Source organism: Sturnira hondurensis, unplaced genomic scaffold (genome assembly GCF_014824575.4).
Source record: "Sturnira hondurensis isolate 20B ecotype Veracruz unplaced genomic scaffold, ASM1482457v3 Scaffold0010448, whole genome shotgun sequence".
Lineage (NCBI taxonomy): Eukaryota > Metazoa > Chordata > Mammalia > Chiroptera > Phyllostomidae > Sturnira > Sturnira hondurensis.
In genome coordinates, this window is record NW_028083079.1 from 6547611 (window position 1) to 6569798 (window position 22188).

Below are 22188 nucleotides of genomic sequence, written 5' to 3' on the forward strand. Positions count from 1 at the left end.
TATCATTAAACTATTCTAGAGATTAATAAAAAAGAAAACCATCATAAATTATATTTTTTATTCCTGTGATCTATAATTTAATACAATCTGCTATCTATAATTTAACTGGAGGGAGGAGGTTATTGTGAAGAAAAACATGTGGTAGAAATTTAAAAATTCAAGATTTTTCTTGTGTGTGTGTGTATGGTTTTAAATTTTCAGCACAAACTCGACTTTCGGAACTGCATGATGAAATAGAAAAGGCAGAACAACAAATCTTAAGAGCTACTGAAGAATTTAAGCAACTGGAAGAAGCTATACAGCTTAAAAAAGTATGTAAAAACAAAGCAGCAATGCTAAGAGAAAATGCAAAAAGTGAAATGTTTTCTCCCTTCATAACCGTGTAAAACAATTTTTAAATCAGTGCTGCTTAATTACAAAATAACACATTTCAGAGTCAGATGCAGTTTTAGCATTTCCAATTACATTTTTCTTCCAATCATGATGACATCCCGTTAGCATTTTATAAGGTGTGTAGAAATAAATTAATTACTTACAACTTATGTAAAAAGATGTATTTGGTCTACACTTATTACAAAAAGCACCTACATTACCCAAGGAAGTTGCTCTCTGACATATCTCCTAATTTAATTAAGCACCCCCTACTTTTAAGATCCTAGGATCTAGATTAAAACCCAGAAGACATCTCTACTACAACATAAACATTATCAGACAAGCAGCAGAAATGTGAATGATGTAAAATATGGTATACAAAAAGGTGGGAGTGATACACTCTCAGAAATTACAAAGTGTGTCATGAAGAAGGAAGTTCAAACCCATGATGTAATGGCATAGGGAGAAAATTCAAAAAAGGAAGTATTTGACATTTTACTTTTTAAGTGTGCAAAAGATTTTAGTTATTTGCAACTTTTAAATATCAGTATTTCCAAATAGGAGGATAACTGCATTCATACTATAGTAGATAGAACAAGAATGTAAAATCCAGAGTATAGAATCTTTTTAAAGGTACTGTTACTTTTGGATTATATAGTAACTAGAAATTGATTCAAGTTTATTGGAAGCTTACTATATGGCAGTCACTGACTGGGCCCTCAGTAAATGAACAAGACAGATGCGTCCTTCCTCGTGGTCAGGAAATAGGCAACAAACAAAAGTATAAAAGAAATATATTGTTAAACAATAAAAGTGTTATAGAAAAACAAAAAATTAGAAGAAGTAATAAAAAGGATATAATTTAAATTGTGGGGACCCACAAAGGCTTCTCTGAGGAGGTGACATTTAGGCGGAGACCCAAAGGATGAGAGGGAGCCAGTGAAGCAGAGTTAGGAGAAGGGTGTTCCAGGCCAACTAAAGACTCCTTTCCAGAGTGGGGGAGAGTGTTATGGAAGATGAGGTTAAAGGTCATGCCAGGCTTCATAGGCCATTTTAAGGGGGTTGAATTTTATTCTGAATACAATGGGAAACCTTTGAAGGACCTTAGGAAGTAGAGTGGCTAATCCTATTTGTATTTTTATAAGAGCACTCTGACTACTGCAAGAGAGTGAAATGAGGGAGGTGGAAAGAATGGGGATTTGCCAGCCTGTTAGGAGGCTATTTAGTACAGACGGGAGATGATAATCGCTTGGACTGGGAAGGTGATGGTGAGCGTGGAGAGAAATCAGACTGATTCTACAGTCGGTAAAATTTGGCAGTAGAACTGATTGATGGGTCTTAAAGATGGATTAAAGGTGGGAGATGAGGTAGAGGGAGCTATCAAGAGTGATTTTAATAATTAAATAAGAATGTTTTATAATAGTACTGGCTAGAGTTTTGTATAGCTAGATTGATAGATGTAAATAATAGGCTTTTAAAACAAAATGTACTTGGAAAAAGTAGTTATTTTAAATGAGTAAATATAAGTCTAAATTTTCATTACACTATTAATTTGGTTGACATGCTAATAACGAAGGTAAGTACAATATAAAGTATTGTATAAAGTCAGCTACCATTAGTATGGTTATTAATAACTTATAAGTTGTTTATATTAGAGTGACAACTTCATTTTTATCTGCTATTAAATTATTAGTTTTCCTAAACTTTTATAAAATAAGGTTTTCTACATGTAATAAGCATAGAAGTATAGGATGTGAATGAAATGCCTGGATAACTTCTGTATTTTATTATTTAAAAATACTCATAGAGCACACCTTTACAGTGTAAAAGTTGTTTTCTTTAAATTTGTAAATCACAGTTGCTACCCTCTATTAATTGTGTGGGGAATTAGGTTTCAGAAGCAGAGAAAGACCTCCTTTTCAAGCAGTTGAGTGGTAGGATACAACTTCTAAATAAATTACGCCAAGAAGCTCTGGATCTGGAAGCGCAGAAGGATAAGCAAAGGCAAGAAATTGCTGAAAAACAGAAGGAGATTCAGGACTTGCAAATGGTCCTAGGTAGCTTGGATTCTGAAGACCCAAAACATGTAAGTAAATGAAGAGATTTTGACTTGTTCTGTGGGAACTAGAATTTCATTTTATCCAGATGTTATGTCTCATCATTCTTAGCCTCGAAATCCTTTTTGAAATTCTTTTTTAGTTTGTTGTGCAAATTTGAGATATATATATATATATATATATATTATATGTGTGTATGTGTGTTTCTATTCATATGTGTATGAATACACACATACACATACATACTTGTATATAAAATATATGTATATGTGTTTAAAACATAACCCAGGGTTTGAAGAAAGTAGCTTTCAATAGAAAAAGGGATGCATAATGTATTTAAGTAGTTGAACTTCATTATATTTCAGATCAGGAGAAACCTGCTTCAAGGTGCTCTCTAAATGTCTTACCCTTTCTCTCTCTTTGCCTTATTGTCTTCATTCTTAAGAGCTAGGTGATAATACAGAAGAGTAGAAGTAGGTTTAGAGTCCTTTTTCTACCCCTTCTTTGATCCTTTATGCAAATATTTCACTAAAGCTATTTGTTGTTTCATATTGTTTTGTCCTTAAAAAGGAAACATTTCTCTAGAGCACAGGTGGCAAACACAAGGCCCTTGGGCTGAACCCGGCCCTCCACCTTGTTTTATCTGGCCCAGTAACTTGTTTCTACCCAGTGGCAGTGCTGAGCTCCTTGCCCCTAGTTAAGGAGTAGTTACATTTATTACACAGTCCTAAAATACATTTGGTCATTTGAAGGCAACCATGAGGCTGATATGGCCCCCGGTGAAAATGAGTTTGAGAGTATGTCTTCTTAAAATTTGGCCCCAAGTGGTTAGGTGGCTGGATGATGGGATTGGGTTCTTGTCTCTTTCTGTCTCTGTCCTGAGAAGTCTTACTTAATGTTTTAGCCAATATTTGTACAACACAAGTAGAAATGTTTTCTGCATATTTTAATGGTATACTTTGCATAATAAGGTGATTTGTAAATAACTTTAAGATCTCTGGATCAAGAGAAAGTACAGAATTTAACATGGCAAGGACTGTACATTATAATTGCTTTAAGTATTTGAGAAGTTTTAAATTATTCCTTTAAACATTTTAGTAAAGTGTTGTAGATTTTTTTTTATTGTAGACCAGCTAATTTTGACAAAGAGTGACCTGATCATCATAGACTTAAGGTCTTTTCTTTTCTTTTCTTTTTTTAAATATATTTTATTGATTATACCATTACAGTTGTTCTATTCCCCCCTTCATTCCCCTCCACCTGCACACTCCCTTCCCCACTATTCTCCCCCCTTAGTTTACAACCACGTGTCTCAAGTTCCTTTAGATTCTATATTTCCCCCATTATTCTCGCCCTCCCCCCTATCTATTTTCTACCTACCATCTATGCTATTTTCTATGCCTTCTCCCCTCTTCTCCTCCTCCCACTCCCCTGTTGCTAACCCTCCATGCATTCTTCATTTCTATGGTTCCACTCCTGATCTAGCTGTCCTCTTGGTTTGCTTTTGTTTTAGGTGTGGTTGTTAATAACTGTGTGTTTGCTGTCCTTTCACTGTTAATATTGTTCATCATCTTTTTCTTATATAAGTCCCTTTAGCATTTCATATAATAAGGGCTTGGTGATAATGAACTCCTTGAACTTGACCTTATCTGAGAAGCACTTTATCTGTCCTTCCATTCTAAATGAAAGTTTTGCTGGATAAAGCAATCTTGGCTGTAGGTCTNAGAGGCTGGCAATCTGTTGGTCGCTTAGAGTTATTGGCTCTGGGACTTTGAGTTCTTCTTGCGCCATCTTTTGGGCTGTTCGTGCCTGTTCCGTAGCAGGATCGGAGCCCTAAAGTGTTCACTAGAGCAGGGCAACTCAGTCGCTGGGTTGTGACGTTGTATGTGGGGCCGGGGTCAAAGAGGGACAATGGCTTCCCTCTGCCGCCTGCTGCCGTGACCCCCACCGGCACCGCAGCCACCACCGTCACCAGGCCCACGCGCCTCGTTCCACAGCACGCGAGTGTGCCACTGCTATCAGCCCTCCACCACTGGGTTCGCCCCCTGGGGCCTGCGTGGTCCGTCTCACTGTGCGCGAATGTGGGACCTTGGTCAGTCTGCCCCGCACCCCGACTGGTTCCGGGCTGCCTGCGCGCCTAGGTCGGGGGATCTGTCCTGCCCGACCCAGCTCCGCTGCTGGCTCCGCCTCTTAGACCATCCCGTTGAACGGTTCGTAGCTGTCAGACTTCCGTATAATTCCATTTTCTGGTCTTTGGGTGTGTCCTAGTTCTCCAAAACTTTTGTTGTATTCAAACTTGGTTGTGGGAGAAGGCACAGTGTTTCCACCTATGCCTCCATCTTGGCAGAAGTTCAAAATGAGAGGTCTTTTCTAACAGAAGCTAAGATTTAGTATTAAAATTGAAACCAAAAGTAATCTTGAGTATTTTAAATAATTTTTGATACATGAAAAGTTAGAGATTTTAAATAATGTGTATATAATGGTCAATAAAATATTTATTGCATTTATTTGTTCATAAGTCTTCCACCCCAGGTGAGGCCCCTGAGGACAGGAACTGTATCCCTAGGGGCCCAGCCCTATGTTTATGCCTGCATGCATCAAGGAAGGCAGGAAGGAGCCAGCTTGTAGGCACTACCCAAAGCTCCTTTGCTGCTCATTCCAGTTCTATGATCTATGAGTCTAGTTAAAACCTAGATTGTATGTTCCCTTTCAACAATGAGTGATATTCCTGGCAGACATAGAGTCTATTGCTTACTGTATTTATGCAAAGAATTACATATTGGAAGGAATTAAATGAGAAGTAGGAATGGCATCTAAATTTTGAAGGTAGCTATAATCAGTCTGTGTTAGCAAGGATGAAATATCCAAACCAGATTTAAGATTCCTTTTTGGTATTGTTAAAACTACTAAGGGTGTCCTGGCTAGTGTAGCTTGGTTGGAGCATCAGCCCATAAACCAAAACAAAGTTCACAGGTTTGATTCCCGTTTGGAAAACATGCATTGTTTGTGGGTTCCGATCAGTGTTCCTCTCTCTCCCTTCCTCCCTCTCTTGATCAATGGATATATCCTCCAGTGAGGATTTTAAAAAAAAACGAACCAAAACTACTAAAGGTTAGTTTTTAAGATTAGTCTGAGCACAGAGGAATGTCTTTTTTAAATTTGTGCACTGTGGGGAGCATCTTTTTTTCTAATATGCAAACAAAGTTGCCTTATTGGCTAGTTTTAGGCACCCCATTTTAGGTTACAAATATGAACATTTTAGCAAAAGGGAAAGAATCAAGAGTGGGACCCCTGCATATTTTTTAAACAGATGTAGACTTCCTCAGTTAACTTTTATTGTGTAAAGATGAGGTATCTTTCTGAACTGCAAATAAAATTTAAAAGTAAAAACTTGAGAGATTAGAAAATAGTATTTTGACTGAGATATGAGGGAAAACAAGTGTGTTAAGTGCCAACAATGACTTGCATAGCACTGAGTTTTTGCATATACTGGTGAGGAACTTTATCTCCCTTAGAAGATGTGATTCTTCTAGGGATGTGAAAATGTGATTTAGAAAGTTTAAATGATTTCCGAAGCTCACCCTTTTAAACAGACATAGAGCCCATGCTTACGCGGCTGCAGTGACCCTCTCCCCACAAAGGAATTAAAGGTCTAAGGAGATTAATTATTTTTAAAATTATCTCAGAGCTGAGCCTAAGTCAAGTTTTCAACAAACATAAACATTTAACTAGGTTTCAAAAAGTAAAAAATATTAAAAAATCAAATCCTATTTTAGTTATGAAAATGGCCATAGCTAGAAGCACGTATATCACAGGAGCGAATAATAAAGGATTTATATCTCTCTTCCCTAAGCGGCAATGCCCTGTAGAAGCAAACGGTAATTGTGCCCCGTGGAGATTTAGCCTGCAGTAATCTTTTGCAAAGGGTGTGCGTGATTGGCCCTTGGGAACTTCCTGTGTTGTGGGGCCAACAGAGGTTGCTCGTGATTGGGCGGACTGGGCTGTCACTCACTCGGCCAGGAATGTGGTTTGAAGGGCTGGGAAGTTACAGAGGCTTGGAGGTGCTTACAAAAATGTGGCTGTCAGAGAGGGAAGTGCACAGAAATTTGAAGACATTAGAAAGCGTTCCGCCCACAATTTCCTTGTTCTCAACGGCTCAGTTTTAACAGAACAAATTTTAAGTTAAGGTAGGATCATTTTCTCTCTCTCTTTCTACAAAGGGCTTAAAAGGAGGAGGAGTCAGAGATGTAAGTTCCTGTTTTTACAATAACTCTTTTGTGAGCACCAGGGTACTGAAAATTGCAGAATCTACTTTTACATCCATATGTTTAATGCAAATCATGGGCATATTGAACCATTTTTTTTATCCTGCATGTAAAGACATTTTAATGAAATTTTTAATGCTAAATTTTAAAGATTTATTGATAGAGATATGAACACAGGGTTGTGGGTTGTTTTTTTTTAATTCTTTCTTGAGCCATAGAAATCCTATTTTACTTCGAATATAAGCTATTGCCTCCAGTTACTTTTTCAGAAAGATTTTGGGAATGTAGGAAGAAGTCTTTTGGAAATTCTGCCAAGTTTTACCAGTAGTAAATTTAAAACCTTCTGATCAAGCTGCCATTCATTTGGTCTTTCTTGTCTTTGGAGGCAGCAGACCTCTAAAATTGAAAAATTGTATTTTACAATCAGTTGGGTCTTGGATTTTGTTGTTTGTACTGTAATGTAGTTTCTTCCCTTGATAATTCCCCTGATTGCTCTGTTCCTCTGATGGGAGTGGGGCGATACAAACAGAGCCTGTGAGGGTGTGAGTGAGAGGGCAAAGACTTTGGGGAATTACTTTGTGTCCATATGAACACTCTCCAAGTGATATGGGCAAGTCGTGATGAATCTGAGACTCAATTTTGTCATGTGTAAAAGGAAGAGTTAGACCACTCCCTGGTTGTCAGTTTTTGCCCCCAGCACACCTGAGAAATACAATCCAGTCTTTTCAGTTACCAGTAGCTCCCTGAAGCGATGCTAGTCAGGGTGGGAGAGGGTGTGTGAAAGCTCTGTGTTTCACCAGGGACATACGTAAGAGTAGAGGAGTGTGCCTCCATAGGGCATGCCCTCCATTTTGAGAATCACTGGGCTGAATGGTGTTTGAGTCCCTCTGAGGTCTAGTTTATTGAAACTAAAAACAAAATGTTTAGTTGTATAAGGAATTTAAAATAAGCTTGAGGGATGGGATGGGAGTAAAAGACAGAAAACTGTATTTGAACAATTTAAATAAATAAATAATAAAAAAGAAAAAATGCCCAAAACAAAAAGGAAAAGAAACTTAAATTTCAAGTAAGCTTTTATTTTATGTCTCTATTATCCCATAAGAAACCTTTTTTTAGAAGTACATATGTTTTTTATTAAAAAGTTATCACTTATTATAAAATTTTTTGTATAAAAATTATATTAAAAATCTTCTGTAATCCCTCCACCTAGCTATTATACTTGTTAACATTTGCAATATAGTCTTTTTCTGTATGTATATGTAATCAATTAACTTTTTGAAAACCTTTTATAATTAAAAATTTTTAATTATATTTTATTAATTATGCTATTACAGTTGTCCTGATTTTTCTCCCTTTGCACCACCCCTCCACTCAGCATCCCCCACGGAAATCCCTCCATCATTGTTCATGTCCATGGGTCCTGTGTATGAGTTCTTTGGCTACTCCATTTCCCACACCGTATTTTACATCCCCATGGCTATTCCCATGGCTATTCTGTAATTACCTATTTGTACTTATTTTATTTTTAGAACAGGAAAGGGAGGGAGCGAGAGGGAGAGAAACACTAATGTATGGTTACCTCTTGTGTCCCCCCTCTACTGGGGACCTGGCCCACAACACAGGCATGTGCCCTGGTTGGGAATCAATCCAGCAACCCTTTGGTTCACAGGCTGGCACTCAGTCTACTGAGCTACACCAGCCAGGGCCTTTTTGTACTTCTTAATTCCCTCGCCTATTCACCCATTCCCCTGCACCCCCCTCCCATCTGGCAACAGTTAAGACACTCTCCATATCTATGATTCTGTCTTCTGTTCTTGTTTGCGTAGTTTGTTTTTTAGATTCAATTGTTAATAGATGTGTATTTTTTGCCATTTTATTGTTCATAGATTTGGTCTTCTTTTTCTTAAATAAGTCCTTTAACATTTCATATAATAATAGTTTGGTGGTGATGAACTCCTTCAATTTTCTCTTCTCTGGAAGCTCTTTATTTGACCTTTTATTCTGAATGATAACTTTGCTGGGTATAGCAATCTTGGCTGTAGGTCCCTGCTTTCCATGACTTTGAATATTTCTTGTCAATCCCTTCTAGCCTGCAAAGTTTCTTTAGAGAAATCAGCTGATAGTCTAATGGGAATGCCCCTGGAGGTAACTAATTTATTTTGTATTGCTGCTTTTAAGATTCTTTAACTTTTGGCATTTCGATTATGATGTGTCTTGGGAGTGGGCCTCTTTGCATCCATCTTGTTTGGGACTCTGTGCTTCCTGGACTTGCATGTCTATTTCCTCTACTAAATTGGAAAGTTTCCTTTCATTATTTTTTCAAATAGATTTCCAATTTCATGCTCTCTCTCTTCTTCTGGCACCCCTATGATGTGAGTGTTGGGTCTCTTGAAGTTGCCCGGTGGCTGCTTACTCTATCCTCATTTTTTTGGATTCTTTTTTCTTGTTGTTGTTCTGATTGGTTGTTTTTTGCTTCCTTATGTTCCATGTCATTGATTTGATTCTTGACTTCATCTACTGTAGTGTTGTTTCCCTGTAAATTGTTCTTTGTTTCAATTAGTGTATCTTTGTTTTTGACTGGATCTTTTTTAATGCTGTTTAGATCCTCACTAAGTTCCTTAAGCATCCTCATAACCAGTATTTTGAACTCTATATCTGATAGATTGCTTATCTCCATTTAGTTTAACTCTTTTTCTTGAGGTTTGGTCTCTTCTTTCATTTGGGCCATGTTTTTTTGTCTCCTCATTTTGGCAGTCTTCCTGTGTTTGTTTCTATGTATTAGATAGAGCTACTTTGATTCCATGTCTTGGTAGTGTGGCCTAACACAGTAGGTGTTCTATAGGATCCAGTGGCACAGCCTCCCCTATCACCCAAGCTGGGTACTGGAGGTGCCCCCTTCTTGTGGGCTGAGTACACCCTCCTCTTGTAGTTGAGCCTTGCTTGCTGCTGGCAGATCAATGGCAGAGATTTATCCAGGCTAGTCAGCTGCAAGGATTGGCTGTGACCACTCACCACCAACCTCCACCCTCCATGGAGAATCAGCTGTACAGAGTCAGGGTGCTCGTGCTCCAACATGGTCTATAGCTGTCCACTGGGTGTGCTGGCACTGGGGTTTCCTGGGTGGTGCAGGCCAAGGTCAGCCCTCTTGTGTTTTTCCCATGACCATCCTGCCTGAGCTATAAAGCAATCTGAGATGGCTGCTACTTGTGCTGGGCTTGGCAATTCCCAGGCAAAGCCAAGCTGTGAATCTAGGCTGGCTGCTGCTAGTGCTGGGTCTGAGGCTCATTGAGGCCAGCTGTTGCTTTTTTGAGAGGATTTAGGAAGTTGTGACGCTTGAGCCAAGACCAGCCCACTCATATGGAAAAGCTGCTTGGGTAGGCCTTTAAGTTGGGTGGGGGCAGAGTCTCCAGGGATCTCTAAGGTGGGTCAAATAATGTTAGCCAGGTTGATGGAGTCTCAGATACAGCACCAGCCTGTCAGCTCTGTGTGGGGTGGGAGGGGGGGGGCAGAAAAGGGACAATGGCCTCTGGATACCAGACACCTCAGCTTCCCTCTGCACATGGCTGGTGCCCCTTAAGCTGCCACCCTGGCTCTGGAGCCGAGGGAGAAAGTCTCAGTAGGTGAGTCTCTGTGTGTGTTCTTTAAGAGGAACTGCTTGAGACTCTAGCATTCCCCCCCCAGCCCCCCGCCAACTCAATCCCTGCTGGTTTTTGCAGCCAGAAGTTGTGGGGACTTATCTTCCTGGCACTGGAACTCTGAGCTGAGGATCCTGGTGTGGGGCTGGGAGTCCTTGCTCTAAAGATATCCCTCTTGAATTTTTATCTACCATACATGTATAAGGGACCAGCCTGTTCCGTGTCTGTGCATCTCTTACCAGTTTGAATGGATATGATTTCTTTAATTTTGTATTTGTGAGAATACATATTCACTCAATTTCTGACTGTTCTGAGTGATGGTTGTGCCATATTTTAGATGTAATTTTGGTGTGGTTATGTGAAGAGGAGAACCATGGCTATCTATGCCACTATCGTAACTGGAAGTCCTCAAAAACCTTTTTAAAGAGACATATTTTAATGCAGTTCAGAGAACTTTGAACTTGACTACATTACCTACTAGTTGTGCCCTTGGAAAAACCATTTAACCTCTTTTATCCTCAATTTGCTCTTCTGTAAAATGGAGATGGTTCCCCGATCAAGTCATCATGAGGTATAAATGAAAACTGCTCATGTGAAAACAGCACAGAGCCTGACATACTGCACATTGTTACATTTTATTTTCCGACCTTCCTTTAAAAAAGTTAAAGATTGTTATTTTTAAAAGAGTTGGGTTTTTTTCTTTCAATTCAGTGCCATATGAAGGCTCAGAAAAGGGGTAAAGAACAACAGCTTGACATTATGAACAAGCAGTACAAACAACTTGAAAGTCGTTTGGATGAGATACTCTCTAGAATTGCTAAAGAAACTGAAGAGATTAAGGACCTTGAACAACAGCTTACTGAAGGTGAGAATTTAAGTTGACTTAAGAGTAAATGACACTCAGAGACACTAATCCAGATAATAGTTGAATATTCTTCAGCTGTTAGTACTAGTATTTGATAGGGAAATATTGGCACAATACCCAAAAGTGTAATAAAACTAAAATTTTTAAATTTGATTTTGTTGAGTTGATGTCCTACTGAGTCAGGTCACTGCAGTCAGTAGAAAAGAAGTCACATGATCATGACAAACTTGGGCATGTGATGACCCTCTTCTAAGGCATAAAATCTTTCCAGGAGCAAAGAGCCCATTGCCATCAGGGTTTCGGTGTCTAGTTATAAGGAGAATGTAGAGAGAATTTTAGGACCTACTTTTGCAATGCTGATTTAAATTGTGACATTGTCATAATAGCGGAAGGGGAGGGTGGAAGTGAGGATACAGTGGTGAGAGCCTTCCCTCAGCATAAGATCCCAGTCCCTGCTTTGCCATTATCAGCTGTGTGACCTGGGAGAAATTATTTCTACCTCAATCGTTAATTCTTGGGAAGATTAAATAAGATAGTGTTCATAAAGTGCCTGTCACATAGTGGGTATGTTGTATATGGTTGGGTTTTTGGGGGGGGGGGCAGGTTTTGTCCTCAGGTTTCTTGTTTACATTCCCAGTCATAGATTAGTCTTGTTTGTTGAGGGGTGTTGTTTTATGTATCTAGTAGCAAGAACTCAGTTTTACATACATTTTAAAATTTTATTTGGACATCACTACTTTAAACTTTCCACAGTAAGAATTAAGTATAAGTAGTTTATAAGCAATGTCCACTCGATATACTATTTTTATTGTATACATGCTTATTTCTCCTGTACTATGGATAATGGGAAAAACTACCATTATATCTCAAAAAAGAAAAATAAGATAGTAGGAATAATTGAAAGCTTAGACCTTCATTCTTAGCTGGTAACACGTAACTAAGGAGGCTAAATGCAGTATTATTTAGAGATCTTGAAAGCGTTTTCTTATATACATTACTTCCCCCTTTTTTGTCTCAGGCCAGATAGCAGCAAATGAAGCCCTGAAAAAGGATTTAGAAGGTGTTATCAGCGGGTTGCAAGAATACCTGGAGACTATCAAAGGCCAGGCAACTCAAGCTCAGAATGAGTGCAGAAAGCTACAAGAAGAGAAAGAGACATTGCTGCAGAGACTGACCGAGGTTGAGCAAGAGAGGGACCAACTGGAAATAGTTGCCATAGATGCAGAAAATATGAGGAAGGTATGAATGATTTGTGTTTTCTTGCCTATTTTTTCTAGCCTCAGAAGTAAATGATGTCCAAATTAAATAATCTAAGCAAGTTATCAACAGTTCAATTATAAGTATGAGTGGCTATTTAGTCTCCTTTTTTTCCTTCAGTTGTGATACACTTGGAATCATTATCTTTTTTTAACTAAGAATGGAAGGTTCTTTTAGCTGAATTTCTATTCTTGAAAGATCTTATCAAATAACTCTAAAGAATATGAAGTTGCAGCTAATATATATGTGGTATTAAATGTTCATATTTTAGTATCATCTGTGTTTTAAAATTAATTACAATAATTTTTCTTGTTATTGCTTCATAATTTTAACATTATTTTACAGGTAAGACAGACACAGTGTTGTATCCTTTTGTACCTGATATGTTGCCACTTATTTGGAAATCTCACTTGCTCTATTTTAGTTGTTTAGCAAACTTTATCATGCATGATAACCCAGATTCCCAAACTTTATCCTTAATAGAGCTGGCTCTGGAAATTTGAATAAATATATTTTAATATTATGAAATTTCTCAGGCATATAAAAATATTAAAATTAGTGTTTAACACTATGTATGTAACTCAGCTTTAGAAATAAAATATTGAAATATGCTTGAAACCCTCTGTGTTATACCCCATTCCATAGGTAAAAAATGTCAGGAATATGTTTATTATTTCCCTGCATCTCTTTTTCTTATTATACATGTATCCATTCAAAGCAATATTTAGTATTGTTTGCATACTATTAAGATTTATATAAAAAGTATGATAGTGTACATATTCTTTGGTTATTTCCTTTCTTCTTCCCTTATATTTGTTTTTATAGTTATATATATTGAGTCATGTAGCTCTACTTCATTTTTATTGACATATGTAACATCCCATTGTATGTACATCACAAATTTAGTGCTTATTTATTCTCCTCTTGGGAGATGTCTGGCTGGTTTCCAGTCTTGCTATTATAAACAACATTGAGAGTAACATTCTTGTACATATCTTGAGTATAAGAACTATGTTCAGAGTGGAACTGTGATTTAGAGACTAAATGCCTCCTCAACTTCACAAGATACTGCCAAGTTATTGTTCATAGTGATCCCATCAATTTCTACTTCCACCAGCAATATGAGGGCTACCATTATACCACATGTACTTGCCAATAGCTTAGTGTTACCCAACTTTTATCTTTGTAAGCTTTTATTTTGAAATAATTTCCAACTTACAGGTGAGTTGCTAGATTAACTCACTATGCTTTTCATTTGTAGTTACCAATTAATATTTTGCTATGTTGCTTTTCTCATATATAATTTTCACATGATTTTATATAATTTTTTCCTAACCATTTGAAAATGAGTTGTAGACATGTTACTCCTTAGCTTTTAAATATTTCAGCATATGTTTCCCAATTTCAAAGGCATTATCTAACATAAACAGAATAATGATCAAATTCAGGAAATTTAACATTGTGTCAGATTTGGTGTTTGCCAGTCTGCTAAATTTGAAATGGGATCTTCTTATATGAAAAGTTTTACACTTACAGGAAAGTTGAAAGAATAGTTTACTGACCATCTATGTGCGCTCCTAAAATCAACAAATATTTTGCTGTGGTTTTGGGGGTTTTTTTTGGTTTTGTTTTGTTTTTGCTAAGTCATTTAAAAGTTGCAGATATCATGACATCATCCCTTCAGTACACACCTCTTAAAAATAAGGACATTTTTCGCTACATCACTGTTACCATTATTTTTTTTGTTTTAATATATTTTATTGATTATGCCCTTACAGTTGTCCCATTCTCCCCCTTCACTCCCCTCCACCCTGCACACCCCCTCCCCCACCATTCCCCTCCTTTAGTTTATGTCCGTGTGTCACAAGTTCTTTATATTCTATATTTCCCCTACTATTCTTGCCCTCCCCCCTATCTACTTTCTACTTACCTTCTATGCCACTTATTCTCTGTACCTTCTCCCCCCTTCTCCTCCTCCCACTCCCCTGTTTCTAACCTTCCATTTGATCTCCATTTCTCTTGTTGCCCTCCTGATCTAGCTGTCCTCTTAGTTTGCTTTTGTTTTAGGTGTAGTTGTTAATAACTGTGAGTTTGCTGTCCTTTCACTGTTCATATTTTTTATCTTCTTTTTCTTAGATAAGTCCCTTTAGCATTTCATATAATAAGGGCTTGGTGATAATAAACTCCTTGAATTTGACCTTTTCTGAGAAGCACTTTATCTGCCCTTTCATTCTAAATGAAAGCTTAGTTGAATAGAGCAATATTGGCTGTAGGTCTTTGGATTTCATGACTTGGAATGCTTCTTTCCAGCCCCTTCTTGCCTGTAAGGTCTCTTGAGAAATCTGCTGACAGTCTGATGGGTACTCCTTTGTAGGTGACTGTCCCCTTATCTCTTGCTGCTACTAGAATTCTCTCCTTCATTTTAATTTTGGCTAATGTAATTATGATATGCCTTGGTGTGTTACTTCTTGGGCCCAACTTCTTTGGGACTCTTTGAGCTTCCTGGATTTCCTGAAAGTCTATTGACTTTGCCAGACTGGGGAAGTTCTCCTTTATTATTTGTTGAAAGAAGTTTTCCACTCATGGCTCTTCCTCTTCCCCTTCTGGTACCCCTATAATTCTGATGTTGAAACGTTTAAAGATGTCCTGGAGGTTCCTAAGCCTCTCCTCATTTTTTTGAATTCTTGTTTCTTCATTCTTTGCTGTTTGGTCATTTTTTCTTCCTCCTGGTCCACTCTCTTGAATTGAGTCCTAGTTTCCTTTCCATCACTATTGGTTTCCTGTGCATTTCCCTTCATTTCAATTAGTTTCGCCTTCATTTGTTCCCCTAATTTGCGACTAAATTCAACCAGTTCTGTGAGCATCCTGATCACCAGTGTTTCGAACTTTACATTTGATAGATTGGCTATTTCTTGGTCACTTATTAGAGTTATTTGCTCTGGAACTTTGCGTTCTTCTTGAGCCATAATGTTTTGGTCTGTTCGTGCCTGTTATGTATGAGGGGCAGAGCCCTAGGTGTTCACTAGGGCAGGGCAACTCTGTTGCTGGGTTGTGATTCTGTATGTGGGGGCAGGGTCAAAGAGGGGCAATGGCGGTCCCCTCTGCTGCTTCCTGTGGTTGGGGCCTGTGCGGTCTGTCTCACTGCTTGCTCCTTTGCCTGGTTTCTTCGTGCGATTGTGTGAATGCAGGCAGCCTGCCACCTTGCGCCCTCACTGGGTCTCCCCGTAGCAACCCCACGCCTGGGATCTGCCAACTGCCGCCTGCGTGCCTGGGCCTGTGGCCGAGTTCTCCTGAGCAAACCCGCTCTGCCAGCCGCTGGCTCTGCCCCTCTCACCAGTCTGGCTGAACGGTTTGTTGTTGTCGGACTTCCGTATAGTTCAATTTTCTGTGTTCTCTTTGTGTTTTTGTTACTAAAACTTTGTTATCTTTAAACTTGGTTGTGCAAGGAGGCACAGTGTTTCCACCTACGCCTCCATCTTGGCCGGAAGTCTATATTACCATTATTACACCTAGGGAAATTAACTATAATTCCATAACATCATCTAATAGCTGAACCATATTTGAATTTTCCCAGTTGTACCAGGAATGTCTTTAACAGCTTGTGTGCATGTGTATGTAGAGTCCAGGTGGTAGTCATGTAGCGTGTCCTACATCACAGATTTGTCTGATTGTTTGTTCACGGTGTGCCCAACTTGTTCTTCTGTATGAAATAGTATCTTCTTTTAACTTCATTTCCCACTGATTACTGGAGAGGTTGAGCACATTTGAGTTCATTTGTTTATTTGCCATTCAGTGTTCCTCTTCAGTGAATTCCCTGTTCATATTCTTTGCCCATTTTTCTGTTGGATTGTTCGTCTTTTTCTTAACTACTAATAGGAATTTTTATATATTTTAGATACTAATCCTCTGTTGATTATGAATGGAGTCTGCATTTCAAGCAAGCAACCCAAATGATTCAAATTGCCTGGTGCTTTTTCGCCACCCCTTGAGAAACTCTTCTGTAGAAGTTTTCCTTGTGGGACCCCCTCTTTAATCCAGAATAGTTTGATCTACTTCTTTATGATCCCAAATAAATAGATGCAGGCCATAATATTTAGTTATAAAAACCACATGGGCTAAAATGACTCAGAACTGAAGTATGCTAATCAGTTGTACTTACATTTTTGTTCACATTCATTTAAGTTATTCTGTCATCCTTAATATTAGAGAGCACCCATCCCATTTTGTTCTTTTGATGCACGAACCTGCTGTAGTTTAATAGAAAGAGTGTGGGCTTTTGGAGGCAGAGATCTCAGTTCATAGTCTCACTGTTTCCTTTTCTTACCCCAGGACATTTACTTCAGTGTTCATTCTCCTCATCTGTGAAATGGAAATAATATCCTGTCTTACACAGTTATTATGAAGATGCAATGAAATAATGAATATGAAAACATTTATTGCAATGTCTGGTAGAAAAAGAGGTTTTAAATTTTATTCTCCTATATATTTTTTCTTCCCTGTTCAGGCACATTTAAAGTGTCACACTTTGGAAAACATGTTGGGAGGTCACAGATTTTCTGATTCCATTTAGTCAGGGTTTGCTTTCCAACCTGGATGTGCATAGCCTGTGGCTTAATGATTTTGCTAATGAACACATTCTGTGCCAGGCTGGCCAGCACTTGGTTTATTCTGCTCAGGTTACTTATTATGAGTTGCAGATGCTTCAGCAGAACAGTGAGGGTTTTGTAGTTAAACACACCCTGAATCCTTCCAGGAGCTTGCAGAGCTAGAAAGCGCCCTCCAGGAGCAGCATGAGGTGAACGCATCCCTGCAGCAGACCCAGGGAGAACTCAGTGCCTATGAGGTTGAGTTAGAGGCTCAGCTAAAAATACGGGATGCTGAAGCCAACCAGCTCAAGGAAGACTTGGAAAAATTAACAAGGCTCAACCAGGTAAGTAAGAGCATAAAGCCATCTAGAAACCAGGTAACCTGTGGCCTTAACATATCTTTAATGAAATGTAAGACTAAACACTTTTTAATATAGTGTTTGCAGAGTGATGGGAAGAGCATGTTTTTGGAGTCAGACATTCCAAGTTCAGATACTACTCCTATGTGAACAAGTATAAATCACTTGACGACGCTGAGTCTCTGGCAAATGCCTCCTCGTTTGTAAAATGATGAGGATAAAGGAGATAGTGGGTGTGAAGGCCTCTAGCAGTTGGTATTCAATAAATTCTAGTCTTTCTCAAAACAGCTTTAAGAGACCTCCTTTAAGTTGATATAAATTTTATTTTACTCCCTTGTATTTTGGTTGGAAGAAATATCCACTCATTTAAATTATATTTGTAAGTTAGAGAAATAGTTATTCATCCAGTAAATACTTACTGATTAGCCATTGGGGACCAGGTGTGAATGTTGCAGAAAACAGCACAGACATGGCCACTGTCCTTGTGAAGCTGACAGTGCAATAGGTGAAACAGGTGTAGGAGAAAGAAAGGGATAGCGTCCTGTGGCTGAAGGCGGCTGGTTAGGGAAGAGTGCCCTGCAGGACTGATAAACTTGAAGGATGAGTAGGACTTGCCATGCATAGTGAGTCGGGGGTGGGGGGGATGTAAGGGATAAAAAGGGTGGGCGTTGTAGGCATAGAGATGAAGGAAAAGAGCATAGTGTATTCAAAGTGCTGAAAGTACACGTATGCCTCCAGTATCCCATGAGCAAGGAGAGGAGTAGGGAAGGAGGGTGAGATAAGTGTGGAGAGGCAGACAGAGGCCAGTTATAGTGTATTCTTTATTAGATTAAAAATACAGTTGGTTAGGGACCTAAACAACAAAACAAACAAGCAAGCAAAATATAACCAAAGACACTGAAATAGAGAACAGGCTGACAGTGACCAGAGGGCAGAGGGGAGGGAATTTCAGGGGAAAAGGGGAAGGGTTTATAGGAATAAGTATTAAGGACACATGGGTAAAAACTAAGAGGGGGTGGAAATGGGAGGGAGGTGGGGAGAGTAATGGGGGGGTGGGCTAGGATGGGGGTAAAAGAAAAAAAGTACAGTTGGTTAAAGTGTTGTCCCAATAGCCAAGGTTGCAGGTTTGATCCTCAGTCAGGCCACATACCTAGGTTGTGGGTCTAGTCACTGGTGAGGGAGCATATGAGAGATCGATGTTTCTCTCTCCTCCCCTCTCTCTTAAAAATCAATAAAACATACCCTAGGGTAAAGATTTAAAAATATATATATATTTCATATATATAACATTTATACTTAATGTATATATTTAAGATATATTTTATATATATATATAATTTATATTTTTATATATAAAACAGCCTGGCCTTTTCACAAATTTACGTGGTATTGAAAGGGGGTGAAAGGGTCATACCCCCTTCCCCGGCAATAGGAGTGCCAGGATTGGTCTTCAAACTACACGTTGACACCATGTAGCATAATAGGTCTCTCTTTGGTATCTACAGGTCTCAGATTGGTACACTTTAGTTATATGAAATCACTTATGAAGCTTGGTAATGCAGATTCCTGGGCCCCAACCTAGATATTCTGGTCTATCAAGTCTTAAATGAATCTAGGCTTATGTGTTTTTAACAGGCACACCAAGTGATTTTGGTTCAGGTGTTGTAGAACCACAGTTTGAGAAATACTGAGAAATGTTTGAGGGCCACAGTTTGAGAAATATTGGAGAGCAGTAACTGCTAGATTAGTCAAAGAGCTTTTGAAGGGAAGTACTGGGACCCACCCCCAAGGATTCTGGCTAGGTGTATCCACGCTGGGCTGACTTTGATACTTACTCTTCCTTAAGTATTAACAGTTTAAGGAGGAAGATGAAGAAAATTACTTTGGACCTTTAAATTTGGAAGTACAAACATAAAATTAAGTTGTCATAAAACCATAGCTAGCAGGGGATAGCATGTGTATGTACATTTCTCTTTCCCTTTTGAGATCATAAATTACTGCTGTTTTGTGTTTCTTATTTCATATTATTGCTTCCTATGGCAATAGTTAGAACAATTAGCCCTTCAAGCAGAACTTGAGAAAGAAAAGCAAGCCCTCAAGAGTGCCCTCGGAAAAGCCCAGTTCTCAGAAGAAAAGAACCAAGAAAACAGGGAGCTCCGCACGCAACTTAAACAGCTGCAGGTAGAGACTTGTTTGTTCACAACGTATTCTTGTATGGGACGCTCAAAGATGTTGACATCTAGTTGGCAACTTGACCACTTGCTCTAACATGTAATAAACAACTTCAGTTATTAGAAAAAAGAAACTGAGTGGGACAGTACCAGAGCCTCTGTTCCCTTGTGAGCCCATTGTGTTAAAATGATTAACCTGTATATCTTTAATGTTGCTGTGGTGGTGCAAAGAGCTGGAGGCAGTGTCAGCAGTAAACTGGAGACTGCTGTGTAAACTCATGGCAAAAGCAGTGCCTTGCATTTCTCCTAGAGGAATGTTTGTCCCTCAACTGAGCTAAAGTTACCAGATTGGCTCCTTCCTGTTCCACTGAAACATCTACCCAGGAATTTTAACTAAGAGTGGGTTGCAGTAGAACTTCCTAACTATAAACAGTTTCTATAATCCCCCAGAAAGGATGCTATTAAAAATGCAGTAATTTTACATTGGGGTGGTTTTCTTAGGCCACGTATTTTTATAACAAATGTCATAATAATGTGACCAACAAACTGCCGGAGAAGCAGGAGAACAGGATTTTCCAGATAATGAAGCTCTCTCAAAGAGGACAGGTGTCTGAAGAAACTAGTGGCTGGATCACTACTTGGTTTCCAAATCTGTGAGGCCAGGCCCCCTCGGCTGACTGCCGTGGCAGCTCTTACACTTCACCAGAAGTAAAGGGGCAGAGTCTCTATGGTTTGGGAAGAGCTTCCAAAAAGTCATGCAGGGAAGTTTGTGCCAAATGAGACTAAGGTCACCCAAATTCTCTCTCTTCCTCCAGTGCATTGCATACTTTTTTCCTCAAGGTTTAAAGAAATCTAAGAACCTAGAATTTAATATTTACTGCTATCAGTTCATCTTCTGAAGCAAATATCGAAAAAGATGGATGTTTTCCATTTTTTGTGTGAGTTGTGTATGTGTGTTGGGTGTCCGTTGGATTATTATTCTTATTTTTACTATGGAAAATTTCAAATAATCACAGAAATGGAGAGGTGACCTTTTATTGACTCAGCTTTAACAATTCTCAGCATTCTGCCATTCTGTTTCAGTTAGTCCACATTTTGTTTTTTTGCTGGAATATTTTAAGGAAAATTTCATACATCTTTATTGCACTCAAATACTTGAGTATGCATCTCTTTTTTTTTAAAGATTTTATTTATTTATTTATCTTTAGAGGGGAAGGAGAGAGGGAGAGAAACATCAATGTATGGTTGCCTTTTGTGTGTCCCCTGCTGGTAGTTAGCCTGCAAGGAACCAGCCTGCAACCCAGGCATGTGCCCTGACTGGGAATCGAACCGCGATCGTCTGGTTCGCAGGCCCGCGCTCAATCCACTGAGCTACGCCAGCCAGGGCTTGAGTATGCATCTCTTAAAGAAAAGGACTAAAATATATTCTTTAGGGCCCTTCTGTGAAGTAGAAACTAAAGTCAGCTTTCTGGAATGCTGGCCCATGCTGTGAAACTATCTTAGAACTTGGTCCTCTGGTTGTTTACCCTGCTAACCTACTATAGTGTACAAGTTAAACTCCTTATTTGTCTTGTCTGAAATCATTTAGTTTCAGTGAATTGAAACCTACTAACACCACCCCAAGAAAGCAGGCAACTTTCCAGGAACCAGCACTGTGCTGTCAATCTTTCAGGAGCATCACAGCCCTCTTAGGTCTCCTCTGTCTCTTTGGGCATTGTATTCAGTCCACCGTGGACCTCAGCCCTGAGCTGACATATTCTCATAGGTCCAGCTGTTATATAGAATTGCTGTGCTAGATCTTGGTTCAATTTTTGGAGAGATTAAGAACTTGTTTTCAGTGGATTGGCTGGCATTGGATCAGATTACCTGTGGCCAAGATTAGACAGTAGTGCAAGTATGGGCACCTCGGGGCATTGGGCAAGGACAGTTTGCAGATAAGACAACTCTAGATAGGATAGGCATGTAACACCTTCGTTGCATTTTTAAATTCTCCATTTTAGTTCATACTGTTAGAGTTTGAAGTAAATTAATTACCCAGGTAGGTATTCAGGGGAATATAGTTAGTAACAGGATATAGAATTATTTTTCTTTATAATTTAAGGAAATATTAGCAATTTTCTTTTACTTAAAAAGGCCATTGTCTAAATTTAATTCTGAGATGTAGATCTGGTTGTGAATTTGTTGGTAGAGAAGATATGCTGGCATATAATAAATCTCCCTTGAAGAATAATAAGCTATTAGAGAAGCTTCAGTGTTAGATGTTCTATTTTTTCAGTTCATTGACAGATGGATCTCAGTATTATGGGAAAGTGTTTTTGGTTTTTTTTTAAACTTTGAATTATGGATATGCATATTATATGCATATACAAAAATAGAATAAATACTATTAACAAAATGAATCCTCATGTCTATACCACCCATCTTCACAATTATGGGCAATCTTACTTCATTAATAGTGCCATCCACACTCTGCCCCTCACACCTGTTTACACACTGAATTATTTTGAGTTAAATCTGAAACATTTTATCTGTAAATACTATACTACTATATGTATACCTCCAAAAAGTCGGGGCTTTAAAAAGGCATAAACATGGATATCATTGTTATACCTAAAAATTAT

General features: G+C 38.7%; 1 protein-coding gene across 9 annotated transcripts in view; it reads left to right on the top strand.

Annotated features, from left to right (window-relative positions):
• The window catches only part of CNTRL (centriolin), an 89703-nt gene that overhangs the window by 29289 nt on the left and 38226 nt on the right, over positions 1-22188 (top strand). For 8 of the 9 annotated variants that reach the window (XR_005068403.1, XM_037059177.1, XM_037059178.1 and 5 more), the window contains 6 exons: positions 202-311; positions 2264-2458; positions 11041-11194; positions 12213-12433; positions 17205-17381; positions 19443-19577. Coding sequence is in view for 8 of the 9 variants with exons in the window: in XM_037059177.1 (XP_036915072.1) it covers positions 202-311; positions 2264-2458; positions 11041-11194; positions 12213-12433; positions 17205-17381; positions 19443-19577 (992 nt within the window). In the remaining variant the exon portion in view is untranslated. Of the gene's footprint in view, positions 1-201; positions 312-2263; positions 2459-6435; positions 6617-11040; positions 11195-12212; positions 12434-17204; positions 17382-19442; positions 19578-22188 lie in introns of those variants that run through there. The other variant, XM_037059182.1, reaches the window with a different exon arrangement.